Source organism: Pipistrellus hanaki, assembly GCF_964339955.1.
Source record: "Pipistrellus hanaki genome assembly, chromosome: 7".
Classification (NCBI taxonomy): Eukaryota; Metazoa; Chordata; class Mammalia; order Chiroptera; family Vespertilionidae; genus Pipistrellus; species Pipistrellus hanaki.
Window position 1 is genome coordinate 38,365,968 of NC_140509.1, and position 26,641 is coordinate 38,392,608.

At 37.2% G+C, this 26,641-nt stretch overlaps 1 protein-coding gene across 13 annotated transcripts in view; it reads right to left on the reverse strand.

Annotated features, from left to right (window-relative positions):
* Window positions 1-26,641, reverse strand: part of SNAP91 (synaptosome associated protein 91) — a 117,462-nt gene that overhangs the window by 30,832 nt on the left and 59,989 nt on the right. For 10 of the 13 annotated variants that reach the window (XM_084890617.1, XM_084890620.1, XM_084890621.1 and 7 more), the window contains 11 exons: window positions 24,505-24,575; window positions 18,860-18,887; window positions 17,204-17,313; window positions 14,815-14,933; window positions 9,088-9,102; window positions 8,772-8,939; window positions 3,010-3,111; window positions 2,089-2,358; window positions 1,763-1,846; window positions 1,528-1,599; window positions 982-1,065 (listed from right to left, as the gene is read on the reverse strand). In XM_084890617.1, the coding sequence (XP_084746743.1) occupies window positions 982-1,065; window positions 1,528-1,599; window positions 1,763-1,846; window positions 2,089-2,358; window positions 3,010-3,111; window positions 8,772-8,939; window positions 9,088-9,102; window positions 14,815-14,933; window positions 17,204-17,313; window positions 18,860-18,887; window positions 24,505-24,575 (1,123 nt within the window). The remainder of the gene's footprint in view (window positions 1-981; window positions 1,066-1,527; window positions 1,600-1,762; window positions 1,847-2,088; window positions 2,359-3,009; window positions 3,112-8,771; window positions 8,940-9,087; window positions 9,103-14,814; window positions 14,934-17,203; window positions 17,314-18,859; window positions 18,888-24,504; window positions 24,576-26,641) is intronic. The other 3 variants (XM_084890614.1, XM_084890613.1, XM_084890615.1) reach the window with 2 other exon arrangements.

Genomic DNA, 26,641 nt, shown 5'->3' on the forward strand with positions numbered 1-26,641 from the left:
GATAAAACTTTTAGACTAAATCCTGTCATTTATCAAAATAGGATCAAAGTGTTAAGAATTTTGTCCAAAGGTAATAAAATACAAAATTTCCATTTATAACTCTATTAAACTTAAAAAAAATTTAAACAAACAGTTCAAACAACAGCCCTCTTATACACATATGTCAAGATTTCATGTTTATTTGCCACAATTTTTGAGCCTCTGAATGTCAGAAACTGTGACATCCTTGCACCCTCATGTACCCTACCCACCATGGCCCGCAGAGTACTCAGTGTGGGCTCAACTTGCTACGGATAATGTTTCAGACAGTAAATACACACTAATGAATATTCATGAAGAAATCACTTCTATCCTGCATTTTTTTCCCCTTGTAAATTTACTGCTAACAGAGACTTTAAATATATCATCCAAGGAAGTAATTCAGGATTAATCCAGCACATTTTCCTGCTTTAAATAGCATATACAGGAAGAGGAAAATACATTTAAATCAGTGAAATACCTTCCAATTCTTTGGAAGGATTTTAAAACATTAAGCTCAATATAAGTAAACTCTACAAAATAACGTATAACAGCTAGAACTTCTATGTTCAATTTTGACTGGCTTATTTGTGTTTTCAATTCTAATTTCACTCATTTTTATATTGCCTTTAAGAACTTAGAAATGTTGCTTTAGCCAACAGATCAGGATTGCCAGGGAAGAACAGTAGAAAGAAATTCAAATGAGCTGATTCTACATAAGGATGAACGAAAAGTCAAAAAACAATCATCTAGAGTAGTTAGGCCATGCACGGGAAATTATGAACTGATGAGGTTGAAGACGATGCAAAGAAATGCAAAGATCTTAAAAACTGGAGTTTACATTCAAGAGATGGCGATGACGTCACATGGTAAAAAAAACAAAAAAATGAAAGAGAGAATCTACAGACTATGATGAGGAGAAAACAAGACTCTGTTCAGCGTGGAAGGAGGAGAGATACGCACCCCCGAAAAGGTCTATCACACCTGAGGAGTCCACCTTTGCTGGAGAGGCAGTGGTTGCAGGAGCCGGTGATGCAAATGTGTCCACTGCAGTGAAGCACACAACAGGAAACAGTGCACGTCACCGAGAGGAAAATGAAACCAGGAGCCCAGACAAACAAATGGCTTCTGGAGATTTCACGTTTAACAGCAGGCGGCACAATGTGGACAGTCTTGACAGTTAAGGGAAAGCAAATGGATCTAACAATACACACTTTCCCAAATAAAATAAAATTGGACATCTTGAGGTCAGAGGTCACAGTGTAAAAAACAAACAAACAACGTTTTGTCTTTTCATTGCCTTACATTTGAAATATTAGCCTTCCTCAGTTGGTGGCGGGCCAAAGAATGAGATTTTAAATAGCGATTTTTTAATTTTTTTTATTTTTTTTATTTTTTTTATTTTTTGGTGAAGAGGACCAAGACAAACTGCACTCTTTCCTATGGCCCCTCCACACAGGACCCCCACAGGACGGCTGACGGCGGGACGTGGGCACAAGGAGGACTCACCGGATAAGAGGTCAGCGGTGAGAGAGCTCTCAGGCACAGGAGAGGCCCCTTGTGGTGGAGAGGAGAAAGCATCTTCCGAGAGAGGGAAACAAACCAAAACCAAGCAGAAGTAAGTAGAAGGCTGCAATCGAAGCCAAACATCTAACAAATGCATTCCCACAGGCGAGGACAAGGGGCTCAGTCACCCACACATTTGGGAAGACGCACGGGGAAGAGAGGGGTGCTGAGGCTTTACCTGTACCGAACAGGTCTATGCTAGGAGCAGCATCCGGCTTGGGCGCTGCTGCTGCAGCGACGTCGGGAGCAGACTCAAATAGATCTAAGACCAAGAACACACATGCCTTCACTCAGCTGGAGGGGCCAGCCTGGAACAGCATCCCTGTCCAGTTCTGACGTTAGCAGGCTGGGGGATTCTGACATAAGCAGCGCATGGTTTCTTAGAGAACCATGCGGGTACCAAGTGTTCATGCAGTGATACAGTTGTGGATGCAAGTCTATCGCAAGTACCAGCATTCACTCCACCAGATGTAATGGGTTCAATGACAAGAACAAAAAAATTACCACCAAAGATATCTAGAGCAGGAGGAGCGGTGGTGGTGGTGGTGGTGGCGGAGGTGGTGGCGGTGGCGGCGGTGGCGGTGGTGGTAGCAGCGGCGGGAGAAGCCGTGGCCGCTGCGATGGCGGGAGCAGGAGAAGGAGCAGTGGCAGGAACCGGAGGGGCTGTGCTAGCTGTAGGGGTAACTACAGGAACACTGGTCTCAGGTGGCTTCATGGCAAAGAGGTCCAGCTCGGGCGCAGCCTCTGCACTACCTTCCGATGGGGCAAAGGGGTCTTTCGGGGAAGGAAAGTGGAGACACATACAGCATCAGTTATAAGGACAGAGACGAGAGACTGGCATCACAGCTATGGTCAGAGACACCTGACACGGATATGTACCCACTAGCTAGGCATTCATTAGGCTGCTTGGACTAAACTACTGCCCTAATTAGCAGGGGTCAGTGATTAGGTGTTTTTCTAAAGAAAAAAAAAAGAACATTTAGCAGGTACTGCAAGTTAAGAAACTGAAACACATCAAGGTGCTTGTAAGATTGGCCTACGGTCTAGCATCAGAGATGGTTATTCTTCAAATCCATACTTAACCCGGTAGCTTTGAAAAATACATGAAAACATGCCTATATATTTGAACTCTCTGTTGCAGAAGAGTCGCAATATAGCATTAGAGAATTAAAAAAAAACACACAAACATTAAGAGAGCATACTTGCCCTGATAAAAATTGTCAATCTTGAGAAATTGTCAATTTTGATAAGTATGCCCTTCATTGTCTTAATGTTTTAAGTGCCGGCATTAATCTGGTCAGCTTCGATGAATGACACTTTTTACTCGGAAAGAAGTAAACTCAGGAACCCATATGGCCCCACCTAACTACGGCAGTTTCCCATGAGGACAGAAAAACAACAGACGGGCTCGGACTGGAAACCCACCATTTCCTGAACATGCATCAAGTGCCGCGGCTACCGGGGTGGGGGTGGCTGCGGCCCCCTCGGATGCTGCAGGGGCCTCCCCGGGAGAAGCTGCAAAGGCATCTTGGGTGCAGCGTTTAAAACAGCGGAAATTAAAGGAACAAAAAAAGAGAAGAAATATAGTAAAAGAACCACGTTACATTGCGAAGAAGGCTCCCTTATACAACATGAATTTCTTAAAACGCGTTTTCACGGCCCATGCTCGGTGGGTGGTCACAAAACAACTCTTTGCGCCCCTTCATGTTGGTTTACATGCAAGTGGTACAGTTAACCGATACTGTGAGGCCTACGAGGACCCAGCAGGTCACAGCATTCTCATTGTATAAGGGCTCGGAGAAGCATGTTTTATGAATCACTAGAAATCAATGGATGTGAAAATTAAAACAAAAATAACTTTATTCTGTAACTTAAGACATTACACTTGGATGTCCAGGGGCTACTTATTCAATACATCCCTGTGAGGTCTTTAGTGGTTTCTAGCAATGTGGATGTCTTCTTTAATGCCAATAAATTGAAATACACAGCGGTAATGTGAAGCAGTTCTAGTTTAAAAAGTTTTTTTTTTTTTTATAGTCTAGTTAAGGAGACATTATACTGTTACTATAAAAAGTTTACAAAGTATTCATTTAAGTTAGGTCTTCATAACTACTGAAAAGCATTTTCAGATACAACCAAGGACTTGTTTTAAAGAAATAAGGAAATAATAAAATTAGGGGATGGCACCATAATGCCTTTATTTTCACTTAAATTTATTGTTGTTTTCAAATATTGTATTGCTCTAGTTGTTTGGAAAATAATCTACATTTAATAGATTAAAATATAGTTTCAGGTTTTAAGAATATGTGTTCTTACTATTTAGAGTTAGAAAATCCATTAAAACACAGGCAGACCCAGTTTATAAATGCCCAATTTATAAATTGTTGATGGCTCCCAATGTGTGTTGCTTCTTTCTTTCTTTCTTTCTTTCTTTCTTTCTTTCTTTCTTTTCTTTTCCTACCTTCCCTCTTTCCTTCCCTCCTTCCTTCCTTCCTTTTTTTTTTTTTTTTTTTTTGCCAACAGATGATGTTAGTTATAGTAAAAAAAAAAAAAAAAAAAAAAAAAAAAGGGCACCAACACCCTCGTAGAACCTGTTTCTTACAGGCTACCTTCCCAGCTTAACACACTGCCTTCCCCACTGACCAGAGTTCCCCAGACACCGCTCTTCTGGCCACGAAGAGGGTTTGTCAGTTACCCTTGGGAAACACTGCACAGAGGTTTGTGCAGTGTATTAGGCTATAGGGGATCCTACAGTCAAGGCCCCTGTTTCTCTGTCTATCCCAGCATGTTCCAAAATGACCTGATTGTGAAACCCATTAGCAATCTCTTGAGGCTCAGCATTAGATTAAGTCCTCGAATGAACATTCAATTAGAGACTCACTTGGCTTAAGAGGTCCTTTACAAACACACAAACATCCCTAGGAGGGACAACAGGACAATCAGTTATTCACGTCTTATTGATCTGTGGGATCTGGTTGCTTCACTCAGCCACACGGAGATCAATGAAGGAGAGGCCAAACAACAATAACGGAGTGAGTATGAAAGATACATGAGGAGACAGGGCACACCTTCTCCGGGTGCCACGTGAAGGATAACAGAGAACGTAGAGCAACATGAAACCCTAAGACAGGGCAGAAGAGCATAAGGAAAGTCTAAGAGGACGTTGGAAGGGCTGAAAACATTTTGTCATGAGTCAGGTCTATCTTCTTTCTTGTTTTGTTTTTTTTCCCTATAAAACTTGGAACTCAGGCTAATAAAATGGGAATAGTAGAAACCGTAACAGCAGTCACTATCCAGTGATATTTATGTGCCAGTCACTGTGCAAATATTTTATGTGCATTATTAAATTTAATTCCTACCTGTCTTGTGATACAGGTTCTACTATCTCTACTTTGCAGATAAGAGAATGGAAGTTTAGAGGCTCAATGACTGGACCAAGGTCACTCAACCAGCAAATGACGGAGTCAGGATTTGGCCATGAACTGTCTGACTGTGGTGTGTGTCTAACCACTATGCACACTGCTATGAGCTAAGCCGCATCCCACTATATACAATTTCCTCCTGTAAAATGGAATAAACAGCAGTTATATTAGTGTTAGGGGCCAAATAAATATCTGTGTGACTTGCTGGCCTCTTTAATGATCACTTATGTGTCAGTAGGTGGAACCCATATTTATAGCTCTGTCCACAGGAGAGAAAGGTTTTTTTTTAGTTTGTTTTCCTGGGAGCAACACATCTCCTTTTAATGCTTCTTTTATTTGGTAAAACTTAATATTATAAACTTAATTCACTCCCATCCAAACTTCTCTTAAAGACAGGAGCCCAGCCGCTCCAGCCCCTGGCTGCTCAGTCTCCTGGCCCAGGAGAAGGAGAAGGAGATAGGTGAGGAAGACTGCCCAGCCACTGTCTGCCTGTAGCCACCCAGGACTCTGGGCAAGAACTGTGCAGCTGAGCCCCGTCAGCCGCAGAACTGTGAGAGATAACATTTCAACATTGGTTGTTTTTTTTTTTTTTTTTTTTTTTTAAAAACTTCTTTTAATACTTAGCTCTCTTTCATGATTAATGGCAACATTATTCTTCCAGTATTGGAAACTAAAGCGATTTCCAATGCAATTCGCTCTCCCATGTAACCTATCAGCAGTTTACATCTAATTCTGCCAAGCCTTACCCAGCAAGCTCCTCGCTGACATGGCTGTAGGCTCGTCTTTTTTTTCCTTCTAGCAATCTAGGAAACATTTTCTCTCAAGCTTCCTGTAACGACCTCCCCAAATATGTCTAACAGCTGTCGTTTTCCCCATCCTGAACTCCTCTCCCCATCTTCCCCTGCCACATAAGCCACCTTTAAATCATATAATCCTTCTCAACAGCCCCAGAGTCATCACTCCAGTGCCTCTTCTGCTCTAAGGCCAGCTTGTTAACCAACGTGCACCAAATGAAAGCAGCCGTGTGGGGTAGGTTCCTTGGGTTCCCAGCCACTGGTTTTGTGCTCCCAGACTACCATCCTCGTGAAGGCTTGCTTATAATTTGATACAGGTGATTGACAGGGTACCCTGGTGCTTGTGCAGAGGAATGAGCATCAATAAGGCATTCTAGTGTTTAGGAAAACCCTGTTATTACAAACTAACGTGGTGCTGTTAGTGAGGTCTTCATAAATAAAAATGAATGTTTTTAAGGGTGCTGTCTTTTAGTTTTATCAATATCTTTTAAGTTTTACTGAAATTTTTAAACATAGACTCTCAGTGCTCTTATGCATGACCACAGAAAGAAGATTTTTGTTTAAGTTCATAAAAAACAAACAAACAACATTTAGTAAAACTGTTTCTGAGAAACTTGTTTAATAACTTATCCTGAGATGACTAAAATATCATGTGGGTATGATCTGAATGTTTAAAAATAATAGACATTTCCTACTTTTCAAATTTGAAATAAAACACATAGAAAATGTAATGCTTCAATATTTCATATCCAAGAAATTAAATAATTGGCCATTTTTCAGAAATTAAAATTCTTTAAAGTTATTTTTAAAGAAATCTACTTATACTGCTGTGCATGCTACCTAAAATCTCAAAATGGCATGTTTTAAAGTTGTATAAACCAAATAACTGGTGTCTACCATTCAAAAGTTCTACCACTTGCCCATTTTAGAGTGACAAGATTTTTTTTTTTTAAATGGCTACATATCATGGCCAGAGAGAGACTATCATTTACATTTTTATTTAAAATCCTATTCCTAAATGATTCCTTATGAAAGAAATTAAGGAATATCACTGAAAACTGCAAAACAGTGACACACAGACTCCTGACACATAGAGATTTTATAGCTGATAGAAGCCAGTTTTACTTACTATGCAGATCAGTAAAAATAACTGATGAGATCTGCAGATGTACCCACCTTTAATTAGCCTCTAGCCAGATGACTAGAAAGAATAAAGGTGAAATCAAGGGAGAGCCCCATTCTTTGGCATTAATTTGTATAATTTTTGGTAATACTGGTCATTTACTTACTATTTGTTTGTACTAGTCCTTTAAATTTATATTCTAGGGTAGACATAATGGCATTATAAAAATATTTTCAAACATATATATTTCTCTGCCTGACAAATGTAGTTAAAGCAGAAGAAATGGATCAATACAAATGGCATAATGAAACAAAGATTATTTCAAAGAAATATCTTTAGCTCTATTATTCTAGAGAGTCATGAGAGAAGCAAGATGGAGTTGATTTCTTAGAGGCAAATAGCTCCTTACACATCGCCTGGAAAACAAAAATCCTAATCACAAAAGGCACTAAATGCTTAAGCACTACATTGCTATCCATCCCGTCCCTCTTTTCCTTGAAGTTTTTCTGTTAACATTAACCTGTGAGAAACTGCCATACCCAACATCAATCATGGGGCAGGGAAAAGGAGGGCGTGACAACGTTTACTTTATACGTTTAAGCGAACACAAATGTTTGGTCTCCAAATTTATACAGGCATAACTGAAAAACTTTCTCTAGTGGACGATGCTTTATAATACACGCTTCAAGAATCTGCAAACCCCTCCCTCCTCCGTTTTAAAACAGATTCCTCCTGTAGGAATGGGGGTGCAGATTCCTTTCTTGAAACAGTGACAATGATGCTGTCTCGTGAATGCTCCTTGTCTCAGACAATGCTGGCAAGCCTCTGAGACTGGGGCCCGACATGCAGAACAGTGGTATGTGACACAGCGTGTCAGAGTCATAAGGGCCCGGGGAGGATCCGGATAAACCGGGGCCTGCCAGAACTCTCCTGCTTTCCCCACCATTTGTTTCCTCCAAAGTCTTTACCATATTCTCAAAATGCCCTGGGAAAGATGTCATATTATAATGAAGAAACACAAAACAATGATGAATATAACACTACTCGGCTTGTGCATTTGATAGGAGCACCTCCCCAGGCCTGGACATTAGCACCACCCAGATGGAAACACATACACAAACTGGCTTCAGATGGCTCAACGGGTCAGGCATATGATGCTGGCAGAGTCCAGGATATATGGCCCACGCCCATAGCTCTAAATCAACTCTGTGTCAGAATTTACATTTGCATATTTTCAATTCTTTCAAGTCTCACCTCCACCTGTTTTTAATCTATGTCAAGAGTTCATTCAGATGATCTCTCAAAGTCCCAGAGCCAAAGATGGTCCAAGTTTTTGCTGAGATAGAATATGCTTAAAGTTGCAAAACTGGGCATATCCCCAAACTCTCTTCAGAGTCCTCCAAATCTGAACTCTCTTACTGGTAGATGATATTTTTTGGTCCTAAATCTTAAAAATTAACTGAGCCAGGATTTCCCCTCCAAAATTCCCCAAATATTTTTCTCCCTGCTAGAGTGAATCTGGCCTAAAAGACAAAATCAAAAGTATTAGGTCTGGTACCACTTTTACATAGATACTGCAGGGCAGAAACACATATGGGCCAAGAATTCTAGTGGCAATTGCCACTTTGAGAAACGGAAAGTCAACCTCTGCTCTAAATTAAATGAAATTCAATTAAATGAAATTCAATTAAATGAAGATAAAGTTGATAAATTTAGCTAAGATAAACAGACATGAAAAAACGTTTAAAAATATTTAAGCCCTCTGACATGCTGTTAAATAATGTGCGGACTTTTAAATCTCAGCAACCCTGGAAGGAAAATGAAGGAACAGTGAGGTGACTGACTAACCTCCGAAGAGATCCACTTCAGCAGTGACAGCGGTAACAGTTGTAGTAGTTGAGGCAGAAGCTGAAGCAGTTGCAGTTTCAGCAGCTGTAGGAGGAGGGGTGGGTTCTGTTGCAAATGGATCTGAAATCTGTGCTTCAGAGGGAGCAGAGGCAAGTGTAGCCAGAGAGTCTGTGTTGCACCAGAGATAGAGAACAGATGGAAGAGAAGGAAAGGAGAGGACGAAAAAATACACCAGGTTCCAAACGACCAAAATGAAGGCAGTTAGTAAGACCCAGAAGTCTCTCAAAACAGAAGTTTAAAATAAAGCTTTACTCACCCTCTCCCAAAAGGTCTGTCGATGTCCATTATGGGTCAGCATATGAAGAAATAAGAGATAAAGCTGAAATATTCAACCACACCAGTGTCCAAGCAGGGTGAGGCACTAACTGAAGAAACTCTAGCTTTCTGGACCATTTGTAATAAAAAACATAAATGTACAGTCAGCCCTCTGTATCTGTGTGTTCTCCATCCTTGGTTCAACCAACCGAGAATCCAAAATACTTTTTGGGGAAAACGTTACGTTGTGCTGATGTGTACTATGTAGTTTCACCTGCGATCGTTACATCTCTACTGAACATGTACAGTCTGTTTTTCTTGTCATCATTCCATAAACAATATAGTAAACAACTATTTACATAGCATTTATATTACATTGGGGTTATAACTAATCTAGAGATGGCTTAAAGAGGATATGTGTTATATGCAAATACTCGCCTTTTTATATGTAAGTCCTGAGCATCTGCAGATTTTGGTATCTGAGGGGGTCCTGCACCCAATGCCTTGTGGATACTGAGAGATGACTCTATGAGCTGTTATCATTATGGAACCTTTGAGCTGGAAGGGTACTTAATTAACGTGCTGTTAAATAATTTAGATCAAGTTTCCAACTTCATAGATGGGAAAACTGAAGAGCAAGTGGGGTCAAGACACTTATCTAAGTCAGTTCTAAACAATTTTGAAAAACTCATTTTTTTTTTTTTACCAGATTTACCATTTTAACTACTTTGATTGATTTCCATATACCATAAATATCCATTCTGATGAAATTATAGCTAACTTTACTGATCTTCTTTATTTGATCATAGGTGAAACTACTGTAGTCTGGAATACCAGAGAATAAATTTGAGCTTTATAAAAGCCGTAATTTGGTTGTAGAATGTATTAAAACAGTCAAATAAATAAATGCAAGTTTAGGGGTTAGAAAAAGAAACGCCAACCTAATTTTTTTTTCTTCTTCATAGGTTTCACATTATCAGATATTTTTCAATTCAATATAATCTTTATGTGTGTGTGTGTGTGTGTGTGTGTGTGTGTGTGTGTATATATATATATATATATATATATATATATATATATATTACATTAAAACACAGCATTTCATTGGGAGGTTCATACTTTCTGTTTTCAATAGTGGGATTAGAGTTGGCATCCTGAATAAGAAGCCTACAAGGAGTTATTCTTTACTTTACTATGACTCCATGTCAAACATTTGGATTGTTCAATGGCATTTTTCTATTCTCAGTCACATGAAACACCTCATATTTAAATTCATGAATGTTCCGTTAAATTTACTTTAATGATAATTTTTTATCAGAACTCATTAGGAAGATTCCCCCCCCCCCAGAGCTTTAAAACAAGTAAGAACCTGTAACCCAAAAGTTCTAGAGGACATTATAAATATATATATATATATATATATATATATATATATATATATATATATACTGAAAAAGATAAATTTGACATTAAAATAATCACATTCATTTACACATTTTGCAAACCCAATGAATATTTTGCAAAGCACTCTACAGCTACACTGAGATAATCAGACTCTTCCTAACCAAATCCCATATATTTCATAACGAATTTTAGAAAATTATAGCACATGGAATTGACATTAGAAACCCTCTTAAAATTTTAGAATGTATACTTAATAAATAGCATGCAAAAAGGACCTACTAGTATGTTGGAGCTAAAGTATATTCTGCTGTTAGGTGGCCAGGTCCACAACCCCAAGAAACAGAAGGTTCTTCCAATAAGAAATTTCTTATACCAACAATACCTGGCCCAATATAAGCGTCACTCCAGTCACAAGGCCTAAAAGTATTTTAGGATGACCAAAGTGGATCATCAGAAGCCAGACAGACTTGGCCTCTCTCTTTTCCAGGCATTGGTGGGACTCTCCCTCGCCTGCCCTTTTCAACACGGATATCTCAAGCTTCAATGAGACTTAGCAGAAGAATGAAAAGCCAGGTGACAGCACAGTTTCCAGACCTATGATGGGGAATGAGCAACTGATTTCATACATTTGTTAAGGAGGAGAAAACTTATTTGCATATACTAGAAGGTGAGAGAAATAAAAAGATTTTAAAAATATAAAAGATGTCAAGAGAAGCCATATATTTATAAGATTAAAATATTAATTCCTTGCCTTTGACTAGTATTTTGTTCAACTGGGGGGGGGGGGGGGAGAGAGATGATGAAACTTCCAGCAGTGATAAAATGGAAGAAGAAAGTAAAACTTCCTAAGAAAATGTCTGAGGTAATTAATCATATTGTTGAATAATTGGTGATGAAAAATTTTTCCATTCCTGGAAACCACAGGTTTTAGTCTCCAAACTCTTCATTTTCTAGATAAAACAAAATTTATGCTACTTATATCTTGCTTTATGCAAAATTTTCTCTCCTAAAGTCTCTAATTTGGGATGCTAAGAACAGTTTTAAAGATTCTCAAAACTACCACTTGTTGTAAAGAATTAATCTATCCAAAAAAGCTACAATAGCAGAGTTAATCCACTTGCAAATGGTATATAATCAGATTTTTTAAATAATAGAAATCACTAAAAATATTCTCTGTAACCAAGAAAACAGACCTACAACTAAATTAACAATGAAATCTATATCCTACAGTGAGCTATGGCTAACCTTTTAGGTTATTATAAAGATTAAATGTGTTAATATATTTAAGTGCTTATCCATATCTGTTACATATAAATGCTTACATTAAATGCTAGCTATAGCTAACATTTAGGTTAAATTATAATTTTCATTATTGATCTGTGAATATCAAAGCTTCTAATCTTTCTGTGTGTGTGCTTCTGTCTAAATGTATGTGTATGAAAATAGCCTAAAGATATGCCCCCCCCAGATTTAATTAACAAGAAAATGGTAATATGAGTCATTAAAAACTGCTTTTACTGAAGATAATATTCTACATGGAAATTATTAAAGTCATATAATGACATAATATTGATGAGCTTTCAAATACATGTTGATAATTAATTCTTATTAGGTCCATTAATTCTAATTAAAACCCTAGCAGTAATTCCATGCCTCTCAAAAAGCAGAAATCTGTCTTCAAGAATTTGTAATAAGAAATAATCTGTTTTTCCAGTTCTAAAGTACACAGAAATATAACATACAAAGCTCACTTGTTTGTGCTGAGAGATGAATTTATTATAAGAAAAAAAAAAACTCTCCCGATTATGGGGCCAAAAGTAGGAATTTAAAAAATGCTCTGTATTCTTTTCAGTGAAACATGTTCATTATTAGCTCACAGGATGCCAAATATTGTAAGCACTATTTAAATTAAATTTACCAAAATATAAATTTGCTAAAATTTGGTTGCTTTACGCCAACAGGGAAAAAATAGTATCATTTACAATATTCCTCCTAAAATGGCAATATTTATAAACGCCTGAAGCAGTGATGGTAATTTGAAAATGAAATCCTCTTACTGTGTTATGGTCAGATAAGAATATCCAAATATGTCTAATTAGCTTTTAAAGTTCGTATTGTACTGTCTAGTTAAACAAATTAAAATATGCTTCAATAATAAAATCAGCCTAATCTTATCAAACAAGATTGAAAAAGTGATTTTTTTTCTTTAGCCACATAAGCCAAAATGTATTTGTTACAATTTAGCATCATCTTCAAATCTTCAACCATCACTGGGTATCTGTAGAATAAATGCAAACTGAAGGTGGGTGACTATGACTTCTCAACTTCATATTATACTACTTCAATTTCTTAAGGCTTATGATTTTTATTATTTTGCTTAGGAAATTTATTTATTAGCATTTTTCTCCCCAGCTGACTTTTCCTCTGATATACAGTACTGTGGCTGTAGGCATTTTGCTGAGATAGAAGACTAATGCTGTCTAACCATCAAAAAGTGGCCAGCAGGACCTAACTCAAGGCTTCTGCTTGCCCAGAAAGCCCTCTGCATAACTATTAAAAAGCAGGGGAGCAATGGGGGTGGGGGGGGGAGAGGAACATCTGTAATAATATGAACAATAAAGATTAAAAAAAAAAAAAAAAAGCACCTTTCTCTCAAGGACAAGAAAGAGTTATAGCTTCGCTGGCAGAAAGCAGACTGGATACCAGCGGCTCTCTGGAGTCTCACACAAACTGGCTGACCAGGCCAGACAGTCCAGGCTGAAACCACACGACTAGACCTACTGACATCTCAGTGTCTGTCACCAATAGTTATTATTTCTAACAAGTAAAGACTGAAAAGTGTTATAATGAAATTAGTTATTAAAACGTGTTCTTCACGATACTATGTGTCTTAGCAAAAACTCCTTGGAGATGAGTGTGAATTAAAATGTCATATTGAAATTGAAAAAGATTTCACCTACATTTTTCTTTGGTGTGTGTGTTTTATTTTACAATATTTTTTAACTTTTGGCACCAAAACAATTTTTTTTAGAGCGTCAATGTAAGAAATGTCCAAACTTGTAAAGAATTTGGTAAGAGCCTGTTTGAGTTTATTTGAGCTGCCTGGATGACATGACAAGAAGCAAGATCTCAAATGCTCCAGAGCATGGTAGCTTTGTAGTTCTTTTTGTACATTTGGAACGAAGAAGGGGACGTAAGGAACATATGTGAAGGTGGGGAAATCACAATGACGGTACCATAGGATAGTTAACAAGATTATGTGCTCCCTTGAGAGTGGTTATGCCTCTAAAAAAGAGAATTAACCCAGAATTCCAAAGGTGTGGTAAACTCTATGCACAAGAACAATGGAAAAGGCTGACTTAAAGCAAAGATACTCCTTTCACTAAAGAAGACAGAGGCCTGGAGCATGACTCCTCTCCATGACCCCCCAGGAGGGAATCAGGATCAGATCGCCTATGCTGTTATTTTGGGTCACTGGTTTATTACAGAGCCCCTCTCCCTCTCTCTGATGTGCCGGGTTCCTGGCTCTCCTGTTGCAGGAGGTGCACTGCCCTGTGCCCACGCAGTGGACTAATGGACTTTAATCCACCTGAATGCTGAGCTGGATCTGGTTGCAACGTGGGGCAGAAGCTCTGGACACCGGCCCCCTTTTGGCTCTACTGGACTCCCAGCTGCCCCTCTTTTCAGGACGGGGTTAAGGGGCATGGGACTTTGCAACCTGAGAGATGTAACTCCATGCAAATAAAGCCTTTTACCGTATCTTGTTCTCCCGTGCAAGTCTTAGAAAACTCATTTCTAAAGATCTCGCAAGAATCCCGCGCCTGCGAGAAATCGAGAAGTTTGAATCTCCAGCGACAAAGCTATCCCAGATTTTAACTGCATTTAAGTCAAATACAATGTGAATAAAATAAATTCCTGTCAGGAATCCATGAAGGAAGGTTTTCCATGGAAAAAAACCAAATTAGAAATGCTGTCTTTGCATAATCTCATAAATGTTCAGCAATACCCAGACTTCTAAAGCCCGAATCTCTAGAAAACAAGACTAACTGTAACCAGAATTTTAGAACAGCAAAGGAAAGTACTGCCTTTGTTCCAACCTTTAAAATAAAAACTAGATGGCTACATGAACATTTTAACTGTATGATGTGTACTTCTTCTGTCTCTGTCCCACTCAATATATATTTTCAATTAATAGATGGCATTGTGGACATTTCTCTCCAAGTTTCTAGCGCCATTTTGGAGCCTCAGAAGGTAAGCATAACAATTATAGCCTGCGTAAAAGCAACTAAGTGGAGAGATGGCCTGACTGTCCGGTTTCACTCACCTCCCCACGCAGTGGCTCCTCCAGAAGGCGGTGCTGGTGCTGGTGCCGCGGCTGCTGCCGCCCCTCCAGAGGAGAAGTCTGGCTGGAGGTCCAGGAGATCGCTCGATGGTTTAGAAGTACTGAATGGAAATATGATTTTAAAGTCAGACTTTGAAGCTTTATAATGTAAAGATATTCTTACTAGAATTATGTAGAAAAAATTATGCAGATTTTAAATCAAATAAGAGAACAATATCTTGGAAAATACAGTAGTAGTTCTTCTACACCAGGGGTCCTCAAACTTTTTAAAGTGGGGGCCAGATCACGGTCCCTCAGAGAGCTGGAGGGCCGGACTATATGAACTACTAATTCCTACTGTAACACCTCGGCTGCGCTCACTGCCCAAAAAACCTGGCGGGCCGGATCAGACTCCTCTGCGGGCCGCATGTGGCCCGCGGGCCGTAGTTTGAAGACCCCTGTTCTACACCAAGGGTTGGCAAATGCGATTTGTAAAGGGCTAGAGGCTATGTATTTCAAGCTTGTGGGCTAGATAATCTCCATCACTGCTTGCCTCTGCCACCGTAAAAGTGAAAGAAGACATAGATGACACATGAATAAGTATGTGTGCCCTTGTTCCCGTAAAACTTTAATGATAACAAACAGCCAGTGGGATAGATTTGATTCCTGGGCCATAGTTTGCCAACTCTTGCTCTATAGACAACAATAAAGTTAAGTCATATTTCAAGCTATAAGTCACTCACCAGAGCAGAAATTAAAAGGGAAAACCTAAATGCCTCAATGTAAGGTGGAATTAGCTTAATCATGTTACGAAATGCTTGTTAGGAGGACTGTGACAAAAGGAACCATCATCCAAATATTAAAGGTATTAGGGTAAGAGGGTTATGGGTAATTTCTTTTCTCTATTTAAAAATTTTTTAATGAAAAACATTCTTGTTTTGAGAAGAATACTTTATTTATAAACCAAAGATAGTAAAATGAATAATTACTAATGTACCTTGTTTTCTAAATAAAAGTACAACGTATCAGTTTTGGCTATAAAGAGGACTCACCTGAAAATACATATATATATTTTTACTCATTGGGGCTTTGATTTTCAAAGCTCCTCCATTTGCAGAAGTTCTAAGAAGGAATCTAGAGCTTTGCTATTCAAAGTGTAGACCCCGAACTAGTAACATCCTGGGACCTTGTTAAAAAATTCGACATCTCAGGCTTACTTCATTATCCCCTACATCAGAAACTTTACTTTAACAAGACCCTGAGTGTTTCACATGTGCATCCAGGTTTAAAGCGCCCTGGCCTAAAGGTCATCAGACCAGGTACCAAGCCATCAGAATCCCAGGCTCCCCATCCACTCTTCATAATCAGCAATACATCTTTTCTTTTTTACAGATTAGAATTCCAAGAAGAATAGATTCTGCTACTTAAAAACAGTTTCTAAACCCTTGAAATTTGCCTACTTTTGATGTCCACTTAATAAATACAACAGGTATAACTGCCAGAATAGGAAAGTATATTTATTAATATTCATATCAGAGCTTTTATAAGAAGTAACTTATCTTAGTATAGAGACAGAAAGGTCTTGGTTTTACCAAGTTGGAGATTATAAAAAGCCAAACTAAGCAATAGAGGATAACATACATTGTTAACGTGGGTGCATTATTTAGATTTACTGCTTAGTTCAAAATTTAAGTCTCTAAATATAGGGCATTCACAACCAGAGCCACAGATAGTACAAAATGAGACCAGAATCCTAAGGCAAAATAGCCAAACGAAGAGTTGCCCTAAAGTTATTAGTTGAGGAAGCCCCTGCGAGTTGGGGCTTCGCTGTAGGCAGCCCTGAGATTTCACAGAACGCACAGTCATCTCTGCCTTTCTCGCCACCGTTCTGACCTCTACGTGCTATTAAAGCTCATGAAAAACACCACCGTGGTCCCTTCCTAACACCTGGGTTTGAGTCCCTCTGATACACCAGCTAATCGACCTCCAGCTGCAAGCTTTAAAAAAAAAAAAAAAAAAAAAAGGCATTTTAAGACAACATTTAAATTTCCCACAAGAATAAACACTTTTTAGAAAACATTTTCTGTGTCAGCCAATTTCAGAAGAACTTGCAACGTGTGCATGGTTTTTCCACTTCCTTCCCCAAATGTGTGGGCAGCAAGGTGATTTCCACAGCTTAGGTCCTTCTTATGCTTTTAGAGGTACAGGCCTCAGTAACTGTATCAGGTATGAAATAACTTACTTTGTGTACCTAAAAATAACCTCAGTAATACATGTTAGGATTAGCTTTCATTTCCCGAAATCATTTGGATTCAGTACATAAAAAAACAACAACAATAACTTGTCAACATCAACATACTAATAAGCCTTCCCGGAATACTCATTGACTCACCTGACAGGGGCAGCCGAGGATGGAGTTGCAAATAAATCAACCGGTGGGGACGTGTCAATAGTTTTCGCTGGTGTGGAGCTAGGAGACGTCACAGTTGTGGCTGGAGAAGACTGAAAGCGAAGATGCACAGCACACTCTAGTCAAACCCGAATCTGCAGGACACAGAGCAACGGCACTTCCGCTCTGCAGACCCATGAACCACAGATCTACAGGAGGAAACACTCCTGCCACTGAGAACGCCAATCCTGTCCTTAAACACGCTAAAGAGAGATAGGGAGGTAAGGGAGTAGCTACATTTATTCAAGTAGACTGTCTAAAAAGCATGCTTGTGGCCCTGGCTGGGGTTTCTCAGTGGTAAGGGTGTTGGCCCACACACCAAAAGGTTGCAGGTTCGATCCCCTAGTTGGGGCACGTGCAGGAGGCAACTATTTAGTCTCTCACCTCGGTGGTTCTCTGTTTCTTTTTCTCTCCCCCTCTCCCTCCCTCCCTTCCATTCTCTCTAAAAAATTGATGGAAAAAATATACTCAGATAAGAATTAACCAAAATAGAAAAAACAAACAAACCCACAAAGACACACTGTGGAAAGATTCCCACCTACAATTGGTTTCTTTACCATTAAAACACACATAATATCATGTGCCTTACCTGTTTCATGGGGCTGTGATTTAGAGCATGTGAAAGTGCTTTTCAACTAATAAAATGTTACAGATACACTTGGTCTCAGTTGTAAAGGACTAGTTCACATTATGATAATACACTGGACTTAGGAAATATAAAGAATGCATAAAAACTTATCTTACCTTTTCTCAAAAATTTAAAAATAAAATTACAGCCGAAACCGGTTTGGCTCCGTGGATAGAGCGTCGGCCTGTGGACTGAAAGGTCCCAGGTTCGATTCCGGTCAAGGGCATGTACCTTGGTTGCGGGCACATCCCCAGTGGGGGGTGTGCAGGAGGCAGCTGATCGATGTTTTTCATTGATGTTTCTAGCTCTCTAACCCTCTTCCTTCCTCTCTGTAAAAATTCAATAAAATATATATTTAAAAAAAATTACACCTGATCCAGTAATTCCTCTTCTGCATATGTACACCCAAAAGAATTGGAAGCAGGGACTCGAAGGGGTATTTATACACTCATGATCATAGCAGCATTATTTAAAATAGCCAAAAGGTGGAAGCAACTCAGAGTGTTCATTGAAGATGAATAAATGAACAAAATGTGGTATATTCATATAATGAAATATTATACAGTCTTGAAAAGGAAAGGAATTCTGACATGCTACAACATGGATGAACCTTGAAGATATTATGCTAAGAAAAATAAGCCAGTCACAAAATGATAGTTCCTGGATGATTCTATTTATATGAGGTACCCGGAGTACTTAAAATCAGAGAGACAGAAAGTAAAATAGAAACAGAAAGTAAAACAGAGACAGAAAGTAAAATAGAGACAGAAAGTAAAACAGAGACAGAAAGTAAAATAGAATTGGGGAAGTGGAAAGCTAATGTTTCAAAGGTACAGAATTTCTGTTTTAGAAGATAAAAAACATTATAAAATGAATGATAGCAATGTTGCTAAACAATGTGAATGTAATCCACTAAACTGCACCTCGAAAAATGGTTAAAATTGTTAAAACCCAACAAAAAATAAACTTACCTTACTTAATGGAGAGGGAGCACCAGATCTAAAAGGCAACAAAAAAAATTAAAACTGAATATACATGTAGAAGCATTTAAATTTGATACTATCACTTGGTCAATATACATTTTTTTTTTTTAGTAATGTACATACTATTTAATACTTTCTATCTTTTACTCAGTTATGGCATTTTTTTTAAAAAAATTATTGTTTAAAATATTACAAATAGTAGTACATATGTCTCTTTTTTGACATCCTTTTCTAATGTCTCACACCCACTAAATTTCTAGTATTAGAAATTCTTAAATTAAGAATTTCCCCCTATATCTCTAGCAATTTAATTCTTCAAGTTGATCATTATTGCCCATGTCCATCAAAAGTAAGCTGTCTGAATTGGAATTTAATATTTTTTCTCCAAAACTTGGGAAAAATACGTTTTATACAATAGAATTAAAAAATCTGATTTATTATTTTAAAAATTACAAAACTCATTAAGTTTAAAGTATACTGTGATTAATTAATCATAATTGTGAGGTATAAAATAAACACTAAAATTAAAAAAAAATCCTATGAGCCCTGTGCCTGAAATATGCCTCAACTTCCTTAAGTGTTTTTAATGGTTATAATAAAATCTATAAAAATATTCCTATTATCCTATAAGGACTAGCTTAAAAATGAACAGTAATCTCAATGTTTATTTCTAAAGCAGCGAAGGAAAATTAGGAAGAATTTTTTTTAAGTTATAAATAGCAGTGACTACTGCACATCACTTCTAGAAAGTGCTTCAGAAACATCTGCTTAAACAGCTTACATTTCACCAACCTGAGTTGGTGGAAAATAACAATAAAACAAAAGGAATTAAAAATACATTGCAATAAGAAGCCTATTGTCAGGGTCTTATAGGATGTCAGGGATGTCTTGCTACTTATCTTAGAGAAAATATCACATATCGTAGTAGCAGAAAAAATTAGCAGAGTTAGTAACTGAATTTTATACACTATCATGAATTTTTGTTATTGGATATAGCAAAACAAATCTCGTAGTAGTATATGCCTGGTTAATACCCTTTATGTTCAACTTCATTTGCAAATATGTGCCTGCCATTTTCTATTTAAACTTAATTTTTCCTTAAAATTAATATAAAGAAAGGGCTCATAGAAATTTCTACTATATTATGAAGGTAGAAGCATAAATGTAACATTTAATTTGGTTATGTGTAGTTTGGCTAAATATAATCTTAAGAATGACATATCCTATAAAGAAAAGGATATACATTTATCTATATTGCTTATTTAAAAGGGCCTACTGAAACAAGTGAATCTTAGTGCACTCTACATCTATAAAAAGCTACTTAGGCACCTAAAAATCTTATATAGCAGGAATTCAAAAACTCCTTAATGCGTTTTTGACTAATTTCTCCGCTCCCACCATTCTTTCCTTTATCTATGTGGAAAAGGAAGGGAACTAAGTCTAAGTAAAAATCCAAGAACTTGGCAAAGAAAACATAGAAGCCATAGACATCGCCACTTTCTAAGAATGAATTAATTGAAATTAAATGATCTCTCTAGCAATTTCATGAAGGAGTGCTCAGTGGTCCTGACACATGAGGAATACTATTACAGAAAAGAGAACTGAGGATATGCAAGCGCCTTTTGAAATATGTTACCAAGCTAATACATAAACATTTCTAACATACTGTATACTCCATAGCAATACTAAAGATATAATAAACATGAGAGAATTGCTCTATCTGCCATTAAAGGATATCATGCTCAAATATAAGCATAAGACATCATAATTGGCACAAGAATTATTTTGCCAAGCTCCTACACAAATGCCATTACTAAATGACACGTGTAGTTATCCCATAGATTAGATCAACAAATGAAAATTCCCTATTGTCCCTGCAGAGCTATCATGCCACCTACTGCTCTGTATCTTAACTGTGTAAAGGCCTGTATCCTCCATTAGATGCTAAGTTCTTAGCAATGAGGGGACCCACCTCATTATATTCCTGGCACTTTACACAGCAGCTTGCATTGTGTAGGCAGTGAAATATATTTTTGTATTATCTGGATTTTTGAATGAGAATACATTTACGTACTCTTTGTATAAGAATGTAAATTAACCAAAAGTCTCAAACATTATTTTGTGTGAAACTAAACTGTTAGGATGTGTGACCTCCGTTCCCATGGACCAGATCCAGCCTTTAACAAGATTTCATCAGGAAGGTGAGAAGAGTTGCTCCCTTGGGACATGACTTAAAAAGGATCATTAATCACGGGTTAAAATCCGAGGCTCTGAGTTCAGAGAGGTAAGTAACTTGCCAAGTCTCTCTACGAGTTAGTGGTGGATTTAAGACTCCAGTCAAAGTCTGTCTGATGCCCAGAGCCTGTGCTCATTTCACATTCCAGCGGGTCCTGCCGGAAACACACACAGCCCAGCACAGTTGTTCCTCCCGTACATAATACATTGACTGCTTCCTTTTACTTGTTCCTTTGTTGATTTTCTTTCCTACCATTGATCATTTCTCCTTTATAAAAGAAAAGGCTACAGTGCTTTATATATAAGTAATGACATTTATTACAGACCTATATTTATTTTAGCTAGAGAAACTTAGCACTTAGTGAACTGTATTGGGGAAAATAAAACACGAATACAATTTCAGAAGAGAATAAATGACTTTAAAGTAATCTACCCTAAATCTTGTAAAATGCTACAAACCAATATGTGGGTTTTTCTGATGCACAGAGTAAGTGCCAAGATTTACTTCCACAATGTTAATAGTAAGGTATCCAAAGAGGACATTTTATTATTTCTTATTTACAACAATAACCCCTACATAGTTCTGGTTATAAGTGCTAGTTATAAAAATAAACAACAACAAAAATAAAACACAGATGTGAAAAATCTGTCTTCCAAATAACTTTACTTACAATAGGTTTATCTTGCATTTCTTGCACCCTCAACAGTTAGAAACCCATTTATAAAATAAAATTCTCTCTTTGGTCTATGGAGTCATAGAAGCAAACAATATTCAAAGGTGCACCATAAAGTATTGCATAAATGTTCCAAACATTAGTTTCTTTAAGGTACTAAATATAAAGGGCATACATATTTTTATAGAAAAAATTTAAAAATGTTTTGTATTATACATTTAGCTAACCAGGAGACAACTTTAATAATTAATTTTCTTTATAAAATTGTCTTTTGTTATATGACATGGGAAAATCTTTTGGTTACTAAATAAATGGGAAAAAAAACCTTTGATTTCTAAAATCTAAAAGAAATATATATATATTTGTAAATATACATACATATATGCTAGTATCTAAGAGAGAAAGAGACTGTTAGTCTTGATCCAAGAAGACCAAACCAAAGTAAAACCATTTATGCCAGTCAACTTGTGAGACAAATGAAAAAGTATAATGAAAAACACAGATGTGTAAAATGGACAGAAATCAATTTTAAATGTTCTAAATACCAAATGTGGACTCTTAAGAGTGGTTTTTTTTGTTGCATTTTTAGTAATAACCAAATGCAAAAAAAAAAAAAGAGTCACTCGATATAGTACTCACCCTTCACTTAAGTTCCCAGGTAAGCACAAATATACAAAGAAGAAAATAGTTAACCACTATAGTTCATTTATTTTAAAAACACGGAATAAAAGACAAGTTCATATGCTGTCTTAGCCAATTCAGAAAAGAAATATGACAAGCATAAAATGATTTTAAAGCAGAGAGAAAAAGTATGCTTAGCTAAAGATAATTCAAAATAGAAGTTACTATTTCACTGCTTTTGGAAATGTACTTAAGTATATATAGCCAAGTTCTCCAAAGAATTTGCAGCAGCCACCAGGGGGCGAATTTAGATCTGAAGTTAGGACCAAGGAAATGCACTCCAGCAGGCTGCGGCAGCCTCGACAGCAGCCCTGACAGACAGAACAAGAGGACAGTGTGGGTGGGTGCAGTATGTGGTGGGGGAAACTTGAGAGGGAAAGAAGGCAAAGAAACTGCCCAAGAAAGAGGCTCTAACTCTTGGGGGCATGCATACTGCATTTCCTTCGCTAACAAGGTTCCTTTGCCACAGGAACAGGGCCTTTTCTCAGGCTTCCTGCCTCCTTTTCCTTAAATCCAAGGAACTAACTCCTTGGCTTCCTAGATCCCGTAGTAGAGGATGGCCCCAGCAGCAGCTGGAAGTGGGCATCTCCTGTTGTGACTGAGTATACTCTCTGGTTTTCTATTTGACATCCATCTATCCACAAAAGGTGACCACCCACAGCCACACCCTGGGCTGTGGTAGCAAACCCGCTAGAGCCCCAGAGAGGTCCATCATCCCAGCAGCTCTGCCATAACCGCCCGAGAGATCCCTACGCTACTGTTTGTCACTGAGAACTTAAAACAGGCAATACTTTTTATACTAACTTGGGGAAAAATGACAGAAATAACACGTAGCTAATAAAACAACAAAAGTAAGGTGGGGACACTAGTCTAGATTCTGGGAGAAGAGAGCAGAAAGGAATTGCCTTCTTTTTTATTAATTTATTTTATTTTATATTTAAAAATTTTTTTTAAATTAAATTATTATCTGTGTACATATTTAGGAATTGCCTTCTGATGGCTGTCCCACAGGGAAAACCTCTGATCAGCCCACAGATCTGTCATGATCAGCTATTAAGCTGTCTCTGCTAACGTCTGCTGTCCATCTCAGCGAACTAGACATAAAGCCAGGACAACCCACCAAGACCTTTCAGGCTGACTCTGCGGAGAGAGCTACACCAAGTGTTACGGGTGAGATAACGAAGTATAAAATCATCCCTGATCTTTAGGATTAGAAAATCTACTTAAACCACACGTGTGAAACAGAATGGAACAACACAGGGCAGAGCATGGCTAAGGAAGGTTTGGTGAAATGTCCCTCCCGGGATGTGTGAGGTTTACACAGACAGAGATAAGGGGGACACATCCAGGACCAGCAAGGCACAAAGAGTGGAAAGCATTGGGTCTTGTGAATGCACAAGTTTGACACCTGCCAGACCAAAAAAAAAAAAAAAAAAGGAATGGCACCTGGACATTTTTGCATGTACTGAGGAAAAATAGTAAAACATGTAAGTGCCAAACACAGGTATAAAAATCGAGTAAAATCGCACTTACCCCTGCTTCATTGCCACTCTCTAAAAAGATCTCTTAGTGAAATGTCAGCAGCATGCCATGCTGAATGGTTCAAGTGGGAAGAGTCTGGAGTCCAAGAAAGGGCTATGCCTTTTTTTTTTTAACAGTGAGGTTGGTAACACAACGCTGTTCAAGGCTGCTTGTGAAACTGCACTTATTCTATGAATGCCCAATGATGACAGCCTCAATTTTTAAACATAAGCAACTCTTTTTCTGATTATTGTGAATCCCTTCTAAGGGCAAATACCTAAATCAGCATGTTCAGTTAACATAGATGCCACCTACTCATTTGCTGCATTCTCCTGAAGACAGATTATTGTGGGCGGGGTTGCCCTGTCATATGTTAATGAGATGGAGGTGGGGGGGTTTGAGGAAACCCAGGAATTACAATAAAACTGTAGTAGTATAAGTTGCACTGTGATAAATCTCATTCTTATAAAGAACAATTCTAACATTTTTCCATCTTAGTTATAATATACAACTAATGCGTACTTGTTTCCAGGTTTCTTTCCTTCTAATGTATTTAGATGCTGTTCAAGGGTCTCCATGAGACTGCTGGGAGCCTACAATAAGAAAGTAAGAATAAATGTCTGGGTTGCTCGCTTGCAAAGTAAACACACTGGAACGTCACTGTAACCTTACAGGGTGGAGGCCTGTGAGTGGACCCCGACATATATGTGAGATAATTACATTCTAGGTCTTTTAGAGTTAAAAATCTTTAAGTTCCCTGCAATCTGAGACAGCCAATCCTACATATACTTAACTCCACTGCATAACAAACAGTGTTACAGTGTGGTTTCAGTGTAGAGTATACATTGGATAAACTTTTTTCTAACATATTACTTATATGCAGTAAACTAAGTTTAATCCAATTCACCATATGTTTCCATAACACCACAGTGAAAAAAGAATAGGTATTTATATCCAAGTCAAAAATACAAATAGGTATTTGTATCCCACGTGCTCAAATACAAAGTAACAGAAATTTGAAATACAGTAAAATCTCACTTATCCATGTTTGACTGAAATATTAGGAAAAATTGCTACTATACTGAAAAAAAATGGAGGGGTAAGTGATAGTTGTGGGGAAAAGAATACACCTGTAGTAGCTAATAACAATTAAGATTTTCTTATTATTGAGGCATTTAATTCATTTCTATAATAAAATAACTAGCAAATATAATAATGTTATAATGGACTATGTGTATTGGCAGATTAAATATATTTCAACAATTTTATTGAAAAGTAACTGTTTTCATAACATTTTAGGCAATATAAAGTGATGGCATTTTACTGTATATTAGAAAGAGAAATAAGAGATTCAAACAATATTCCACTCTATTCCTCAAGCATCAAAAATTTAATTTCCTCTTTCTCAGATAATTTTAACCCAAATTTGGCCTTAGCAGCAAAGGCATTCAAAGAATAGCATTTAATGAATAAAATATATAACTACATTTATAGATACACTGAATTTTAATAATTATATTTAAATTAATATGAAATTTTAGGACTAACTATGCTAACTGTTGAAATAGTTTACATAACTCAAAAAAATTCATATCACTGTAATTTTATATGGTACCTAGAGTGACAATTTAAAATAAAATTTATTAAAAATTTGTGATTTTGAAACTTCAGGATATTTATTTAATATTCATTTAAATTTTACAAATAGAATCATAAATGGTCTCCATAAGCATGTGACTATTATAAGTATAAATTACTAAGTGAAGCAAAGATAAGTTTATAAACATAAATTACTAAGTGAACAAAGTATTAATGTGAGCAAAGTGATGGAAGTAAGGTAGAAAGAAGCAACCCTATAAGCATTATCTAAAAAGTTAATGACTATAGCGTAGAAAGAATAAGGACTAGCAGGGATTATAATAAATCTAAAAAATTATAAAAATTAAAAGTTTATAATATAACTCAGGTGAAAGTGGACTTAATCAACAAATTCCAGTAAACTACTGTAACAAGTATGCCTCTGAATATATAAAAAAAGTTTTTAAAAATAAAGGAAATTTTGCTGTATAGAAGAAATAGCCAACTATAAAGTTGTACTAATTTTAAAAACAAAATGTACATTGTAACCTTACAGGGAAGAAAATAGTAGTGACTTCATAATTTTTAGGTGTATCCATACCTGATAACTTAAAAATTATAATAATAATTACAATTTTCATAATAATGGAACCCAGGAGGCATACTTTATTTTTTTATTTTCTACTGGGATCACAGAAAGGAAAAAACGGTCAAGTGCTAGAACCATTCTCCATTTAGAAGACTCAGGTCCTCTGAATGGCAAGTACAATGTAAAGACAATGTGATTCTGTGCTAAACCTGTTAAAAACAACAAATGCTACTTGCAGACACAGATAGAGAACAATATAGGACAGCATAAAAAAGAGGTAGTATATTCTCCTATTACATTTCTCAGGTAGCTAATCAACAAAAATCAAAACCAGGAACAGAGTTTCAATATTCCTTTCCTTTCCTTCCTTCCTTCCTTCCTTCCTTCCTTCCTTCCTTCCTTCCTTCCTTCCTTCCTTCCTTCCTTCCTTCTTCGTCTTCTTCTTCTTCTTCTTTTTTTTTTTTTTTGCAAAGTTCTTTAGCAATTTTAGGA